The sequence below is a fragment of the Stegodyphus dumicola genome, chromosome 5, assembly GCF_044657685.1.
Source record: "Stegodyphus dumicola isolate Sdum_Otavi_A_Nest chromosome 5, ASM4465768v1".
NCBI classification, from domain to species: domain Eukaryota; kingdom Metazoa; phylum Arthropoda; class Arachnida; order Araneae; family Eresidae; genus Stegodyphus; species Stegodyphus dumicola.
In genome coordinates, this window is record NC_140772.1 from 147,672,497 (window position 1) to 147,689,031 (window position 16,535).

Below are 16,535 nucleotides of genomic sequence, written 5' to 3' on the forward strand. Positions count from 1 at the left end.
AATGGAAATAGGTAGAAGAAAGTATTCAAATGATTTTATTAAAAAGGTTTCAAAATCAAATTTAAAAAAAAAAATCATTTTATGATATAAGAAATTACTCTGGTTCACAAATCGCAGGTCTTTTTTAATTAGGATAAAAAAAAATATCGTGCTGAAATATAAGACTATATCCTTTCGTTATAATGTCGTTCTGAAAGAAACACATACGCTCAGCCTAACATTAAAAGAAAGGTTTAAGATAGTTTGTCACTTTTTGCTATTTTTTGCTCGATAAGCAAGTACATTTATTTAGTTTTATCATAGAAATGTAAACCAACTTGTTGAAAGTGACTGAAAATAAACTGTGTATCTTCCTACCCTGCGATGCGATTCGACTTATCAACTGCACTCTCAAACGCGTCAAAGAGTCTACATTACATAGTGAGCTACTCTGCCGATATATTATTATTATTATGAAGCTTGCTTAGTGCTTGCTTTTTGTTAAAATGTATTTAGTTTACACATAGAAGGATATTTCTTCCTCATGGATTGCCATAAAAAATACCTACCTGATCTGCACATTGGTGAGAAACGCTGGTTGAAGCATTGTGAAACCCAGTTTCAAATCCCAGAGAAAGCATAGATGTTTATAAGAGCATAGTATTTGTGCGGCATGGGGACACTGAAAATACTGGTGAGTCCTCAGCAGTCAAATGGTAGGGAAAGAGCGAAAAGACCTTCAGATCAGTCCTTCGGATGTGCTATATCGAAGCTGGGACGGAACTGTTTGGGATTATACCTGTGAGACGATTTGGCGACATCGCCCACCACTTCTTGTCCAGCTATAAGACTCGGGCAGAAACTTCAACATACATTAGAGAGCGAAAAGAAATGTGGTTGCGCACTGCTCACATAAAAAAGAAAATTATCGCAAACTGAGACATATGCCAAACTGAACCATAACAAATATCAACTATTAAAATACAAATTAGAAATTATCTAACTAAATCTTCAATGACACGTTAGTTGGCAATTCCGTTTAGAGGATGAAATAAGACGTAAAAGCAGATGTTGCGATAAGTTTATTTAGCTAAGAAAATCAAATCATGAACATAAATAAAAGATCTGCTAAAACTATAGAATGAATTCAAGAAAGCTACGAAGACACAAATATTTCGAATAAACTTTATCATCTAAGAAAGCTTCCTATGTTAAAATTAAAAAAGGAACATCTAAGGTTTATGCTAAGTTTTTAACAGTTAATTTTTAATAAAAAGAATTTTTAATTTTTTGTTAAAGCCACTTTCCTATCCTTCTTAATTTCAGCTTACAATTTCCTGCCAGAACGTGTTTTCAGAATCGCCGTTGAATGCAAATGAAAGAAGAGCAAGTATTTAAAGTTGAAGTTCTACTGACTTCGTTAGAGAGCCAGAGATTATGACCAGCGCGCGTTCGCCTTTTAGACTACACTCTCTCTAAGCTATTTCCACGCTTGGCCGTATTTCAGGCCCTTGATAGCTTTGCCGTTTAGTTAGCGTTAAAGGGCCAACTCCTGTAGAATTGTGATAGCTTCGGCTATACCTCTTTAGTTAAGTTTAGTTAAGTTTTATTTCTTATAGCATTCTTAAGTTCAAGCCCAAGTGGAGGCTTTCTGTATGTCCTAAGAGAAGACCGTCTGTTAAATTTATTTTGAGCAACAAAGGGTAATTAACCCATTCCTAGTATCTGTTCTCTGTCTTCTGAACTAAAGCGATTATTCGCTTACCAATTCTCAAGGTTCCACACATTTAGCTGTAAATTATTAGTTGAAACATTACAAACATAAGCTTGAATAGCATGTAAACAAAACCTCAAGATCGTATTCGAATAATAAAACAATATATGAAGATGTAAAGCAGAGTCATATGGCAGTAATTATTACAAATTTTACCAAGAAGCTATAAAAATCTTAGAACAGCCTGTGAAAATGTGTTCTTTTTTATATTAAGTCATACTGAAGTAAGCTACAATTTTTGGCGACGATATTAGATCATTATATAGACTTTACGTCAGTATTACTTTTATGCATGATGTATGATTGCCTTTTATCTATGATCACCTTATTTAAGATAAGAAATTAAAATTATATCTAAGTCTAAAGGTGATTAAAAAAAACAGAAAATTTCTTTTCTCGTTAATTCTATGCTCTATACAATTACTATATGAAAGAGTTGAATTAATTAAACTCATGCGAGTAACAAATGTAGGAAATTTGACAAGAATAACATAACTCTGTGCATATACATGTGTGTGCGTGCGTGTACTTCATTTATGACACTTCTTCATAATGAATTTATACACGTTCTATAGGAGAAATCCCATTATTCATTAGTAAAATAAAAGTATGTTACTATAAAAGTAAAATTATAGTATGTTTTAGAAAAAAAAAATTTAAAGGATCATAAGTGATAAATATGGATTAGGAAGGAAAACTTTACGTTTGGCTTGATAGAACCATGTGAACTTCTAATTCTCTCTTAAAGGTAAAGCTATCAGCTCATATTTATTACGTGAATGCGTAATACGCTATCCATATTGAAAGGTGCCTCCCAAGAAAATACTTTCAAAAGAATTTCCATTGCTCATAGAAAACTTGCGTCAGTTCTCATGAAGCCAGTCCAACGTAAATTAAATTGCTCATGTTCATCGAGTGGACTTTAAAAGATTCTCTTCAAAGAACTAACAGTACAAGAAAAAAATCTTTTAAAATTAAAGATCGCTAATGTTTTATGCCTAAATTTTGAAAAAGTTTTGGCAAGATTTATATTATTATATATAAATTACTATCAAACAATGCTTCAGAAGTTATAATTTTTTAAAGCTTGCGATGAACGTATAACTAAGCCATCTAAACCTGCATTGCAAAAATAACTAACTCGTACGTAACACGAAAAATAAGGTTATAGAATGCATAAAAAATGCGCGACAAATAATTAAGCAGTCCTCCCACTACTCAAGCAATATGTCATCGATGTGATGTAACGTTATGCTTGACGAGAACTCCTAAACAAAAACATTGTATTCAAACGTGGATGGGTTTGTATACAATCCTAGTAACCAAGGCAACTCGGCAATCGAAAAAATCCTTAGCTGGTGTAAGCTTTCACTTCGCCACACGAGACCAAAGAGAAAGAAGTGACAAAAAAGATACGGCGTTAGCTAACTGGAATAAGAGCAAAGAGTCTGTTCGAGTGATAGGGTGTCAGTTAATAAATAACCAGTCAATAGACAAAATTCCGCCTGATAGAACGGCTGCATCAACGATTTTCGGTGGTGAGGCTCCAAAGGCCTCAACCACGCCTGTAATGGATATAGTAAACAGAGATCCCAACAGCCTTAATGAGTATTTACAGGTTGGTGTTGCTTTTAATGCTTATTTTAATTCGTATATTTATTTTTTTGACAATTGTTTTTTCAATTGACATTGTTCTACTTTCAGATCTCACGATTGTAAGACAAATGACACATATATCAGTTAAAATAAAAACTACAAATCCTCTTAATTGATGTATTAATTTCTTTGGTAAAAATCAGAATGAAATATTGTTCAATAAACACGGCAAGGAATAATTCCTTTTAGTTTTGTGACATTTTTTTTTTATAAAATGAGGTAGTTTTTTTTTATTTCTTCAAACTTCTCGAAATAAAAAAACAAAATATGATCCTTGTTTGTCATGATTTTTTTTAAATGGTGATATATGTGATATTCACATAGATATTCACATCTATGTGATATTCACATAGATTTTTAAAGTTTCAAGTAAATTTTAGAGCAAAGTGTTAAAGCTTTAACTTCGCATCATAAATTATTAATGAATGAATGTATGTTTTCTTACTCAGATTATGTATCAAAATTACCTGAAAACAAAAGCCAATATTTTCAACAAGACCAATTCTTTGTTCTATACATAGGCTTTGGCTTATATTGATCATAAAACTCTGGCTTATATTGATTTATAAAAAGAGAATATTTTTAAGATATAAGATGTATATTTACTTAAATAGAGTACTTAAGAATATATCGTCACAAAATATGTCTTGAATAGTTAATTGTAGACACATGGTTCCAGCTTGAAGAGTTAATAATCAAGTAAGTGCTGAAATTATATAATATAAATATAAACCTACTTTTACCGCATCAGAAAATGTGCATTTTAAAGGTTGTAAACCATAATTTAATGTATTATGAATTTCATCACTTTTACGAACTGGAATTTTAAACACATGTATCTAAATTAACGTTTATCTTTCACAAAGTTTACCTTTCAGAAATATGGATTCGGGAACTAACGTAGTTTTAATTCAAGAATATCTTGAGTAATTTTCATAATACGAAGGATGGAATTTTGATAATAGGATCTTCAGTAAATTTGATGATTTTGTACTATTTCGGTTATGCGAATATTTATTTATTTATTTATTTATTGTTATTGGCATTGCTTTTATAAGAGCTCCATATAAAAATTTTCGTTTCGCATACTTTTACTACAAGGTACCAATGACCAAATCTGTTGCAATCTGTTGCAATTTATTTAATTCCTTTCTTGATCTATAACCAGGGATTTTTGACAGGTCGTTTCAAGCGATATTAAGTAGTGTAAGCTTTATTAAATACTTCGGGTAAAATTTAAGATAATAGTTTTACAAATTACTGATGAATATAGCTCATTTTCTCTCTGAGTTTTAAAATAATAAACACGTGATAGTTTTACTTTTCAGTTACTAGAATAATTCTTTTCCTACTATTTGCTACTGAAATGAGATATTCTGAAGCCTAAAAATTTACGTAGAAAATTTTTATTAATACTTAAAATATTTTATAGCAAGTTACCAGTCTTATTAATATGCAACTAAAAAGTTTTTTGCAGCAACAGATCTGAATTCCCTTTTTACTCATGTGCAGTTTAGTCATGTTCATAAATTTCCTTTTGTTACCGTTAAGTTGCAGCTGTTGTTCATATTTTCAGATATAAAAAATTTTTAAATGAAGCAAATTTCATGTTTGGGCATTTATAAATAAAAAGATAATTTTGTAAATGTCATAAAAGCTAAATTTTTATGCTGTTCCACTGTCCCTACAACTGTCTTTAAGTTTATATTTATCATAAAAATTAAAATTAAAATGTTAGATTTCTGAATAATAAAAGTTAACGGAAATATTTACTCTCAAAGTCTGAGAATTTTACCATCTTTTTCGGCTTTTCTTGAAAGTTCAGTTAAAAGATAAATTTGAATATTTCCAGGTTGACTTTTCTCTTCAATGTCGTTCAGTGATATTTCTTTGTAATTTACTATTGTTTAATATTCTTTAATCCATAATTTTGTTATATCTGGTATACCCAATACATTTTAAGATGAGTAGTTTGTAAATTTTGGAATGTTAAAAATGCTTTAATAATTTCATTTGCAAGGTTATTACTTTGGGATCATAATCTAATAGTCATAGAAAAGAATCATTAAACTAAAAATATCTTCCCTTTCAATTATTATACAAATAATGTTACAAATTCGATATGCATTAATACTGTTTCCCAGAACTCCTGTTTTCTAGAACATGAATTTAATGATACTACGAATGAAATCTCCCTTTAGGAAAAATTTTCATAGATCAAAACGTTTCATAATGGTGCTCATTTCTTAATCTGTAAAATTAGAAATATCTTTCGAACTGACATTTCTTTTTTAGTTTTTTATATATAAATTTAAATATTTCACTTATCAATTTGTATACAATCTCTGAATATGAGTTCAAAATTTGTAATTAAATATCTTGGCTAAGTCATGTTATACTGGAGTCAAATGGCCTGTGTTTTATTTTTAGCATCAATATAAACTTTTGTTTAAGCAAATAAAAGGTCATTAAAATTTTTTACAATTCCAATAAAGAATAAAATAAAGTGTAAAATATTAAACACTTTTTTTTAGTCTTTAAATAAATTATCGAGATATGATTTGCTCCGACGTGATCCTAAACAAAAAATACTGTATAAAATAAGTATAAAACATACAAACAATTGTTCAATTTTGAAATAAGAAGCTAAATTAATTCTTTTCATAATTTGTCAAAAAATTGTTATAAATTAAAAGTAATTGAATTTTTAACATCAAGATTTAAGGAAACGAAATTTAAAAAATTTTGAGAATCATAGGCTATTAGCCTAGAGTGTCAAATAAGGCTATCGTGCAATACCTTGCTTCTGTCCAAACCGTAACTGATTCGTTCCTTGCGAAAATCATTAGCTAGAAGGAGCTGCATACATTCCCCTTTAATATGAGAATAGGAGAGAGTATCAGAAACTAGCCATGCCAAAATAATCGGACCCGAAAATTGCACCTAGTGGATCAAGACGGTGATAAAGCTTATTCGGTTTGATTCGAACAACCCTAAGTCGGTAAACGTAATAAAATACAAAAATGCTTCTCAATGGAGTATAATTTAGTAACGGTCTCGCCCAGACGGGAAAGTGGTTAGTGAGACTGGCTGCCGTACCGAAAGGCTCCAGTCCGAATCCTGGAGAAGGCATACATGTAAATTGTCTTTCCGTTCAATAAAAATAGAAAGCAAGGGTGGCTCAATTATTTGGTGCGTCCATAATAAAATGACCACTGCTTAGTAGTGACCAATGCCTATAATGGCTAATGCCGCAACTGGATAAAACAAAAATGCTGATAGCTCTTGTTAATATATTGCTCTTTAGAAGACATTTGTAAAAAGCTTGAATAGTTGTTAATGCTCCCTCAAAAATTCTAATAAGGATAAGGTTCAGATAAAGAGACAGATCCTTCACTTCGGGCTTAAAAAATGCGTCTAAATATCAAGCATAAATTTTTCGCAGGTAAAGTTTTCTATTTATTATTAGAATTCTAGAATCCGATATCATTATATAAAACATTGGTAAAGAGTTATTCCTTTTTTCCGATATGGACATTTATGAAGCAACGTTAACTCTGCCTTTCCGTTTGCTTGAACAAGAAAATTATTTATTATAAAAATAATGAGAAGTTATCTGAAAACTAGTACACTTAAAATGCTTTTTGCTTAATATAAGTAAGTATCATACACAAAAATATTATTATGCTTATATCTAATTGTTTAACGAAATCGCCTGTGCCTTTGCTTACGAAAAGAAAAACTTTCAGTGTCACTCACTGTTGGATGCTGCATATTATTAATGAATTCTATGTCCATCAATCATTTAGCTAGTCTTTTTCAGTAATCACTTTATCAATACGTTAGCCGTCACTGATTACGATATTGACTCATCAATCACTGAATCAATTTCGCTCGTTATTATTCAGCATGCGGATATAATTACAAATCCCTACTCACCTTAAGAATAATAGTAACCTCAATATTCAGTAAGGTAAATATACAAGAATTTTTAAAGTATTATACTTTCTTCCCGTATGATGGTTATATCTTCGAAACGCATGGAAGTTTGTAGGGATTTATATTTATTTTAACTAATTTAAAGTTTTATTTAAAACTTTCCTATAAGCCTTCATTCCTCTAATTGCCAGTGCCAGAATAGTTAAATGTTGTAGCGCGCGTGAACGAATGCAAATTTTCTATTTTGAAGGAAATAGTTAAAAGCCGAATTTCGGTAGGAGAAAGAGAGAGTTAGACTCTAGCTGCCGTCTCTGCCGTAGGTACGTTTGGTTCAAGTGGCTTAATTGCATTGCTTTGCTGCCACTAGTTTAGAAGGGTATTGAAATTATGGGATCTCGCTGAGCCCTGTAGGCTAGTTTTATCACGTGTTAATATTTCAACTTTTAGTTTCAATTATCTGATTTTCAGTTACCGCCCAAATAAAGGCGAAGTTAGTTAGGGTCGAGTTGACGCATTGTAAATTTTATAGAGTTAATAAAGAGTTTGAACCCTTCTCCTGTGTAGTTTCCTGCTACTCCAGTATACAGATAGAAGTTAACCCACCTAGACTCTACAAGTTATCATTTTTTTTCTTATGATGTATTTTATTCCTGATCTTTATTTTTAATTAAATCATTTGAACTTAATGAAAACTTCTAGGAAAATATCTTTTTTTTTGGGGGGGGGTAATATTAATGTGTAATTTCTAAATATTTAATTCATCAAACGTATTGTAAGGTATATTTTAATTTTATAACGGTGATTTTAATTTCAAAGTGCTTTCCTATCAATTCTTGTTTCTACTTACAACTCCCTACCAGAACTTACTTCGTGAGAGAGAGCTAGGAATCCTGAGTAGCGCGTGTTTGCCTTCGGGCTAAATCTCTCTTGAAGCTGTTACCCTCAGCCGTATATTACGTGCCTTTTGATATTAGCCGGCTAGTTTAAATTAAGAGCCAAATAAGTTAGATACTTGCGTTAATCTCGGATATGTCTCTTTTAGTCATAATTTAGTTCTTATTTCTTATTAAGTCCAAGTGGAGACTTTGTCGTAAGCCCTAAAAAGGAGCCAACTGTTCATCTTATTCTGAGTGAAATAAAGGGTATTTTAACTCTTCTTGGGTCTCTTTAGTTATGTGAACTCGCCGATAATTCGCTAAAAGTTCACTAGGTTTCTCAACGTTCATTCAGTAGAATAAGAGTGAGGAACCCTACAGTATTATTATTCAGAAGCTGTAATATAAAGATAATTCAGCAGTAAACTTTTATACGAAAGAATGATTATTTGTGCTTAAAGTTGAGCTTTAATTGTCACGAAAATCGGTAGATGTAAATTACCACATTTTATTGTAAATTACCACATTTTATCAAAACTTTACGTGTTTATCAGGGCATTTAGAAATTTTATATCTTGCTACATGATTTTTATAATACATTGGCGATAAAAATTAAAGGAGCTATTATAAGAATATATAAAACTTTAGTGATATGGCATAAAATCTAATGAAACTTTGTCGACTGGCAGTACAATATCAGTACCATAGAATAATCAGAAAGGATTTGAATCGCTGCACACTAATGTGTAAATTATTGCAACTGTACTTTATAATATGCTCAAGGATATATGAAAAATTTTTCTATGGAAGCGATATGAGTAACAGGATCTAAAATTCATGTGCGGTTGGTAAAATATATATCATAATTTAAGACATAATTTAAGAAAGCGTCTGAATGACTACAAAAAATGGCGGACATTCAAGGAGCTAGAAAATTAATACTTTAAGGTGCACAAAAACATTCCTTTCCAGAGCCTGGAAATGATTCAGAGACGCAAGTGATGTATCTAAGGCCTAAACGTACCACATTTGCTTCCCGAGCATCATGCAAATACTCCTCATCTTGTCAGAGGATTAGCTGCTGTTTCATTACATCAAATTATATCTAAGACTCCTCCGTGAGTGAAAAGTTATATAAAGTACTTGTATACGAAAACACAAATAATTTGTTCCTCATTCCCTCAAGTAAGAAAATCTTGTTTTGAAATGGTAGAATTAATCACAATTAAAGCATCAATAACTGACGTCAGTTTCCGCATATTGACTAGTCTAGGCTTCCTTAATAAAATATTGCAAGCTTCTAGACTTATTACAAACTGGACCCCCCCAAAAAAACCAATAATACTGACAACATTAGAGAAATTCATCTACGCATAAGTGATGGAATCATGGTCTGTGTATATACCACTTTGAACGAATATATTTCTTTACAAGTCAAAATATATCTGCTGAAAGGCGCCAAGACAAAGTTTTTCACTTTTGTTGCGTGAAACCTTTTTAGATTTTCTGTTGTTTCTGTTCTGTCTTCTTTAATTGCCAAGATAAGCTTCCATAAATATGTGGAGCGTAAAAATATCTCTGTGTGTGTGAAAATTTATACATGTACATATATGTAATAAAATAAGAAAAATAGAACGAAAACGTTCAATGTTCGAGGTCAGAGAGTCAAAACATATAGAGAAGTAAGTATAAATAAATTATTGCTCCTAGTAAATCACATAAAATTTAATTTTTTTCATTTCTTCTGCGAGTTACCAGCGTTCAGTGGATTTACTGCTTGGACGTTGGTGGACGTGCTACATTTTCTTACCAATTCAGGAATGAGTTTGCTTCCTGTCGTGCATGCTGAACAATTTTCTGAGTGATGAGAAGGTTATGACCAATAATCTCGGCTATTGTCGACAATGGTTTTGAACAAAAATCCATCTATGTGTTTAAAAACAGCATTCACTCTTTAAACAAAAAGTAATAAAAAATTCCATTATGCCGTTAAAATTATATGCAATCAAGTATACGATTCCAGAATTTCTCTACTTAGTACCAAAATATTCTTCATTTTTAATAATCTGGGAAGTGAATAAGGGAGCTGTGAAATATTTGGTTATAGTACTTACTTATGTTTCATGAAATAAAAATAGAAGGACATATTTACGCCACGTTTCCATAGAATAGGGATGTAAGAAAGGTGATTAATTTGAGTGCCATCTCCCTCAGAATCAGAATAGCAGATATCAAGGTCAACTGTTGAACTTGGTCTCATTTGCATTTATATACATTCCGAGAACTTAATGAAAATGAGATATGAGTTTATATTCCAGAATGTTAGAAACAACAACACAGTTTTCCATGGAAACGGCCAGAGGCCTTAAAACCTTCTATGTTAATTGCTTCATGGTTATTAGCTTAATTCAAGACCTTCATATGTCAAGGTTCTAGGCCCTTGTTGACCGAATAAAGCACGACAGGCAATGTATATATGCAGAAATTTAAGCGTTTACACATAATACAGAAACCACCTAAAGGTCTTAATCCAGCTCTATTAATTAGCCTAGCTTTTTTATTAAAGGATAGCCATTAGTGGCAGTGAATTAATTCATGTAGCTTTCTTTAATTGGACCGAATTTAAGTAATTTACCCACATGTGTTAGTGATATTCTGCCTATTTTCCGCACTGAATATAGAGGTTGGATTAATATAATTATCTCTGTTAAATTCAAGCATATGTGTTAGAAAGCTTTCGAAGATTTTTTGGAGTGTTAGAGTATTTATTTTACTTAATACTTCCAATGTTTTTAGAAACTAGATTCACAGTTTCATTAAAAATGAACGCTATTATGTTTCAGGAGCTTTCATTTAAACTTTATCATGAGTATGAACGTAATTTCTATTGCTGCATTTGAGAACGAAGGAAAATGCATAAATAAATATTCCTTCCGTAGAGTGATATACATGAAGAGGACGATTCTCAAATTTCTAGCAAAAATATAAAGGCTGGTAGAAGAAACCGAAATAGGCGGATTTTTGTAACGAATGTGTGTGAGAAATGAAACACTACGATTTGATAAAATACTTCTAAGATCGGTTAATGAAATTAGTACGTAAATTATCACTGAAAATGCGAGCAGTGTACATAGCTACTTGAAAGTAAGGCTTAGCGATAGACATTTTGTATATGGGATTGTGGATGGAAAAGCAGCAGCTGCTTATACTAAGTATACGCAACAACGCCCGAAAGCTGCCAAATCGTTAAGCATTTGGGAGCAAGAGTGTATCGTTTTGTGCTTGTAGGCGTGATGTGGAAAGAGAACCATTTCGCAAAACTACTGCAGTGGAAAAAGTTATCATACGTAGTTTTGAGAATAAGCCTGCCGCAAGCACAAGAGATCTTGGTAATGAGATAACTAACCGTGTGGAAACTTGGTAAATGGGGACAAAATGCATCCAAATCATTCGCAAAGAACGAAGACGTCGAAACGGGACAATTATCCTCCGCGTGGTAACTTTGCCATTCACAGTAGGCGGCAAATCCTGACATCCCTTCGTAGATCTTATTAAACGATGAGGCTAAGTTTGCACATTCGGATGCATTTAACATTTACAAGTCTCACTTCTGGACACATGGTAATCCACATGGCACGAGAACACATGCCGCCAAGCGGATCATCACTTCAACTGCGAACATACTACGAAATCCTATTAAGTTTGTAAATAACCTTTTTATTTAAATATTAAACTTAGCAATGACGTATCTTGTAAGTACAATCAAACCTCGTCAATCGCGAGTATTAAATAACAGAACTTGAATTTACAAATTAAAATGAATTCGTAGCTGGAAACTACACTGACTACCAATAAATATTTGGACACCTGTGATAGAAAAGAAAAACTAACTTTATTCAAAATCAATAGTTGGTAGAGCCTCCACGAGAGGTAATTACGGCGTGGACCCTCCGGGGCAGACTTTCCACAAGTCTTTGTATGACAGCTGGTGGTATTTTCTTCCACTCGGCTTGGAGAAGACATAGAAGTTCCTTCACCGATTTTGCACGGGTAGTGCACCCCTGAATTCGGCGATGCAACTCGTCCCAGAGGTTCTCGATAGGGTTCAGGTCTGGAATCTGGGCAGGCCAGTCCATTCGATGAACTCAATTGGCACCATACCAAGCCTTGGTTAACGTCGAAACATGACAACTGGCATTGTCGTCCTGAAAGTAACAGGGGTCCAACCCGTAAAACTGCCAAAACGTAGGAAGCACGTTGTCATCCAAAATAGTGCAGTAGGCATCGGAGTTGAGCTTGCCATGAATGGGGACTAAGGGTCCCAGCCCATAACAGGAGAAACACCCCCAGATCATAATTTCACCTCCGTCGAACTTGACTGTTGGCACAATGCATTCTGGCAGGAGACGTTCTCCAGGTAGACGCCAGACCCAGACCCTGCCATCCGAACGGTAAAGGGTGAACCTTGATTCGTCACTCCAAAGAACCCGTTTCCACTGATCTACGGTCCAGTTTCGATGTGCTTTGCACCACATTAACCGAGCAGCGCGGATGGACTTTGTAATCAAAGGCTTATGGGCAGCATCACGACCATGAAAACCAAGCAGATGTGCTTCCTTACGGATGATATTCATTGAAACAATACTCCCGGATGCCTGTTGAAACTCCTCGCGGATGAGGGCTATCGGTTGGGTGCGGTTCTTCCGAATTTCTCTGAACGTCGGTTTCTATCTCCCAGTTTCGTTGGTCTGCCGACTCGGGGCACATTCCGACAATCAACACTCACCTTCCACTTCTTAATCACATAGGCCACTGTCGATATTGGGTACTTAAGATCGCTAGATATGTCCCTTAAGGATCGGCCACATTTGCGATACCCAATAATTATACCTTTCGCAGACGGCCTGGCAAAAGACGCCGCCACTGGGAACAACATTACTACAGTACAGATCCCATGGCCTACCTCATATCTAAAAAAGACCTTACGGCAAATTGTTTGCAATAAATGGCAGCAGGAGTGGACGAACAGCTTAACCGGCAGAAGAACCTTTTACTTCAAGCCAAAAGTAGATTTACAAAGACTTATCGCCAGTCCCCTCTTGGTACGTTACATATCCGGTCATGGCCCCTTCCCACAGTACTATCATCGACACGCTATCACCAGCACTGACGAATGCATCTGTGGCGAAGAGGGCACAGCAGACCATTACATCACTGCATGTCCCCTTACAGAGGACCACCATATTGCCATTCCTATAACGGATAGGCAGGCCTTCTGCAGGTTCCTCGTTAAGCATAAGCCAACAATACGCCAAATCACTGCCGTCATGTCAAAGCTAATGACACTTGGCACAGAATTGTGTCAAACTGCTTAATGTAACTTATGGTGTCAAGCAGCATAGTGACTACTACATAGGAATCACAAATTTATGCATGTACTATGCCTATTTTCACATCAGACTATTTATATACAGACTGCAACCCAATCTGCAGATTACCTTTCCTTGTGCAATTAGTAATGTTACAATATTTCAACATAGTGACCTTTTCTGCATGTATATTACATGCAAATTAATATAACCTGCATTATATAATAATGTGTGTAGTATGTGAAATGCAGGTTTGTAATATGCACTATGTAAAACTTGGCACAGAATTGTAAGAAACTGCTTAATGTATCCTTCAGTAATTGTAAACTGTACTATTTAATGTGTGTAATATGTACCATGCTAATATTATTATATTATGTACCATGCTAATATACTAAGTAATTGTAAACTGTAAATGCGTGTAATATGTACCATGCTAATATTCTAAGTAATTGTAATCTGTAAATGTGTGTAATATGTACCATGTCTCAGTAATTATGTGTAATATGTACCATCTCTCAGTAATTGTGTGTAATATGTACCATGCTAACACTCTCAGCACTTAAACTTAAGCACTATGCAATCTCTCACTAAATGTTTAATGTACTATGAAATGTGTGTAATATGTACCATGCAAGTATCAATTAATATTATTAACTATTAATGAACTTCTTAGTAAATATAATCAGTCCTATGTAATGTATGTACTATCTATCATGCAAGTCTGTAAATAATAATGAATGTATAATGTTAACCTAAGTACCTAATTAAGTATGATTACGTAAATATGAACTCAACGGATGCAACGTACCTTAAACATAAGTTATATTCAATTTCAAGGTAAACGCAATATATAGTATGTAATATGTAAAATATATACCATGCAATATGAATGTTTATGTATCATACAAGCCTGGATTTGCAAGTCTGAACGTATTAAGTACTTTAAAGACAAGTATTCATCAATCACTCAATAAATATAAACTGTACTATAATAAGCAAGTAATATGCACCATGCAAGTATTAATTAATATCATAAACTATTAATTAATTTCTTAGTAAATGTAATCAATATTATGTAATGTGTGTACTATGTACCATGCAAGTCTGTAAACAATAATGAATGCATAATTATGTTTAATTAATATTAAAATATTGAACCTTGCGGATGCAACGTACCTTAAACATAAGTAAAAACAATTTCTGAGTAAATGCAATATATAGTATGTAACGTGTGAGAATATGTACCATGCAATATGAATGTACATGCATCAAGCAAGTTTGAATAGGGTATAGAACATATAATAGTCATGCAAGTCAGAATATGGTAATAGTTAAATGCAATTCTGCAAGTCTGAACATAACGAAATTAAGTACTATTAAGTTTCTCAGTAATTGTAATCTGTACTATTTAATGTGTGCAACATGTACCATGTTAATATTATTGTAATATGTAACATGCTAATTTTCTCAGCAATTGTATTTTTTTTTTTTTTAAACTGTAAATTGTAAATGTGTGTAATATGTACCATGCAAATATACCCCATGTCTCAGTAATTGTGTGTAATATGTACCATGTCAATATTCACAGTACTATTTAATGTGTATAATATGTACCATTCTAATTAATTAGTATGCACTATTTAATGTGTGTAATATGTACCAATGTGTGTAATATGTACTATGCAAACTGTAAATAATAATTAATGCGTAAAGCCAACCTATGTGCTAACCTAAGAACCCAACTATACATACTTATAGTAAGAATTGAATCAAACAGGTGTAAAGTACCTTAAACATAAATATTAAGTACCCTAAACAAAAGTATTAATCAATCTGTCAGTAAATGTAAACTGCACTATGAAATGTGTATGATATGTATGATATCTACCATGTAAGTATTAATTAATATTATTAATTAATAATTAAATTCTTAGAAATGTAATTTGTATTATGTAATGTGTGAACTATGTACAATGCAAGTCTTCTCAGTAAATATAAGCTGTACTATGTAATGTATATAATATGCACCATGCAAACCTGTAAACAATAATGAATGCGTAGTGTTAAACTATGTGTTAACCTAAATACCTAAGATGTAAAGTACCTTTAACATAAGTATTAATCAATCTCTCTGTGTGTAATATGTACCATGAAAGTCTGTAAATAATAATGAATGCATAGAGTTAACCTAAGTATCTAATCATGTATAATTAACGTAAATATTGAACCTTACGGATGCAAAGAACCTTAAACATAAGTCATATTCAATTTCCCAGTAAATGTAATGTGTAATATGAAATGTGTGAAATATGTACCATGCAATATGAATGTAAATGCACCATGCAAGTATGAATAAGCAAGTCCGAATATGGTACGGCATGTGTAATAGGCGTGCAAGTCAGAGTATGGCAATATGTACCATGCAAGTCTGAATGGGTAGCGATAACCTAAGTACCTAATTATGTCATTCTAGATAAGGGCGGGCGTGGTGCTCATACCAATTAACCGTAACGGTAGAGGGATGGTGCCCACGTCCTCCGTCACTCACTCACTCACTCGAAATCAGAGAGCTCCGAACTGCGAGCCATCTTGCATGCGACTAAAGCCGATGCTGTTTCCTACACGATATATACCGGCGGAGTCCGTGACGTACCTTGGGACCGGAGATGTCGTCATTTGCATAGGTGTCCAAATACTTATTGGTAGTCAGTGTACAATAACTGGCCTAACAAAGCGTTGGCTGAAACTTCTAATTGCGCAACCTAACTTCGGCTAGAAAAATGCCTAATGCCGGAATAATAACGTATCAGAGCTGGACGAGAAAGTACAATTGGCGAACGAAGCTGCTAAAGCTCTATATCAAACTACGGATACAGATACGGATTATGAAGTTTCTTAAGTGGCTCAAGAAGGGATCTTAATAAGCTATACCAGAAAATT

General features: G+C 33.2%; 1 protein-coding gene across 2 annotated transcripts in view; it reads left to right on the forward strand.

Annotated features, from left to right (window-relative positions):
- The first annotated feature begins 3,136 nt into the window (after window positions 1-3,136).
- The window catches only part of LOC118182597 (caveolin-3-like), a 56,628-nt gene continuing 43,229 nt past the window's right edge, over window positions 3,137-16,535 (forward strand). For both annotated transcript variants that reach the window (XM_085816360.1, XM_035351970.2), the window contains exon 1: window positions 3,137-3,371. Coding sequence is in view for 1 of the 2 variants with exons in the window: in XM_035351970.2 (XP_035207861.2) it covers window positions 3,324-3,371 (48 nt within the window). In the remaining variant the exon portion in view is untranslated. The remainder of the gene's footprint in view (window positions 3,372-16,535) is intronic.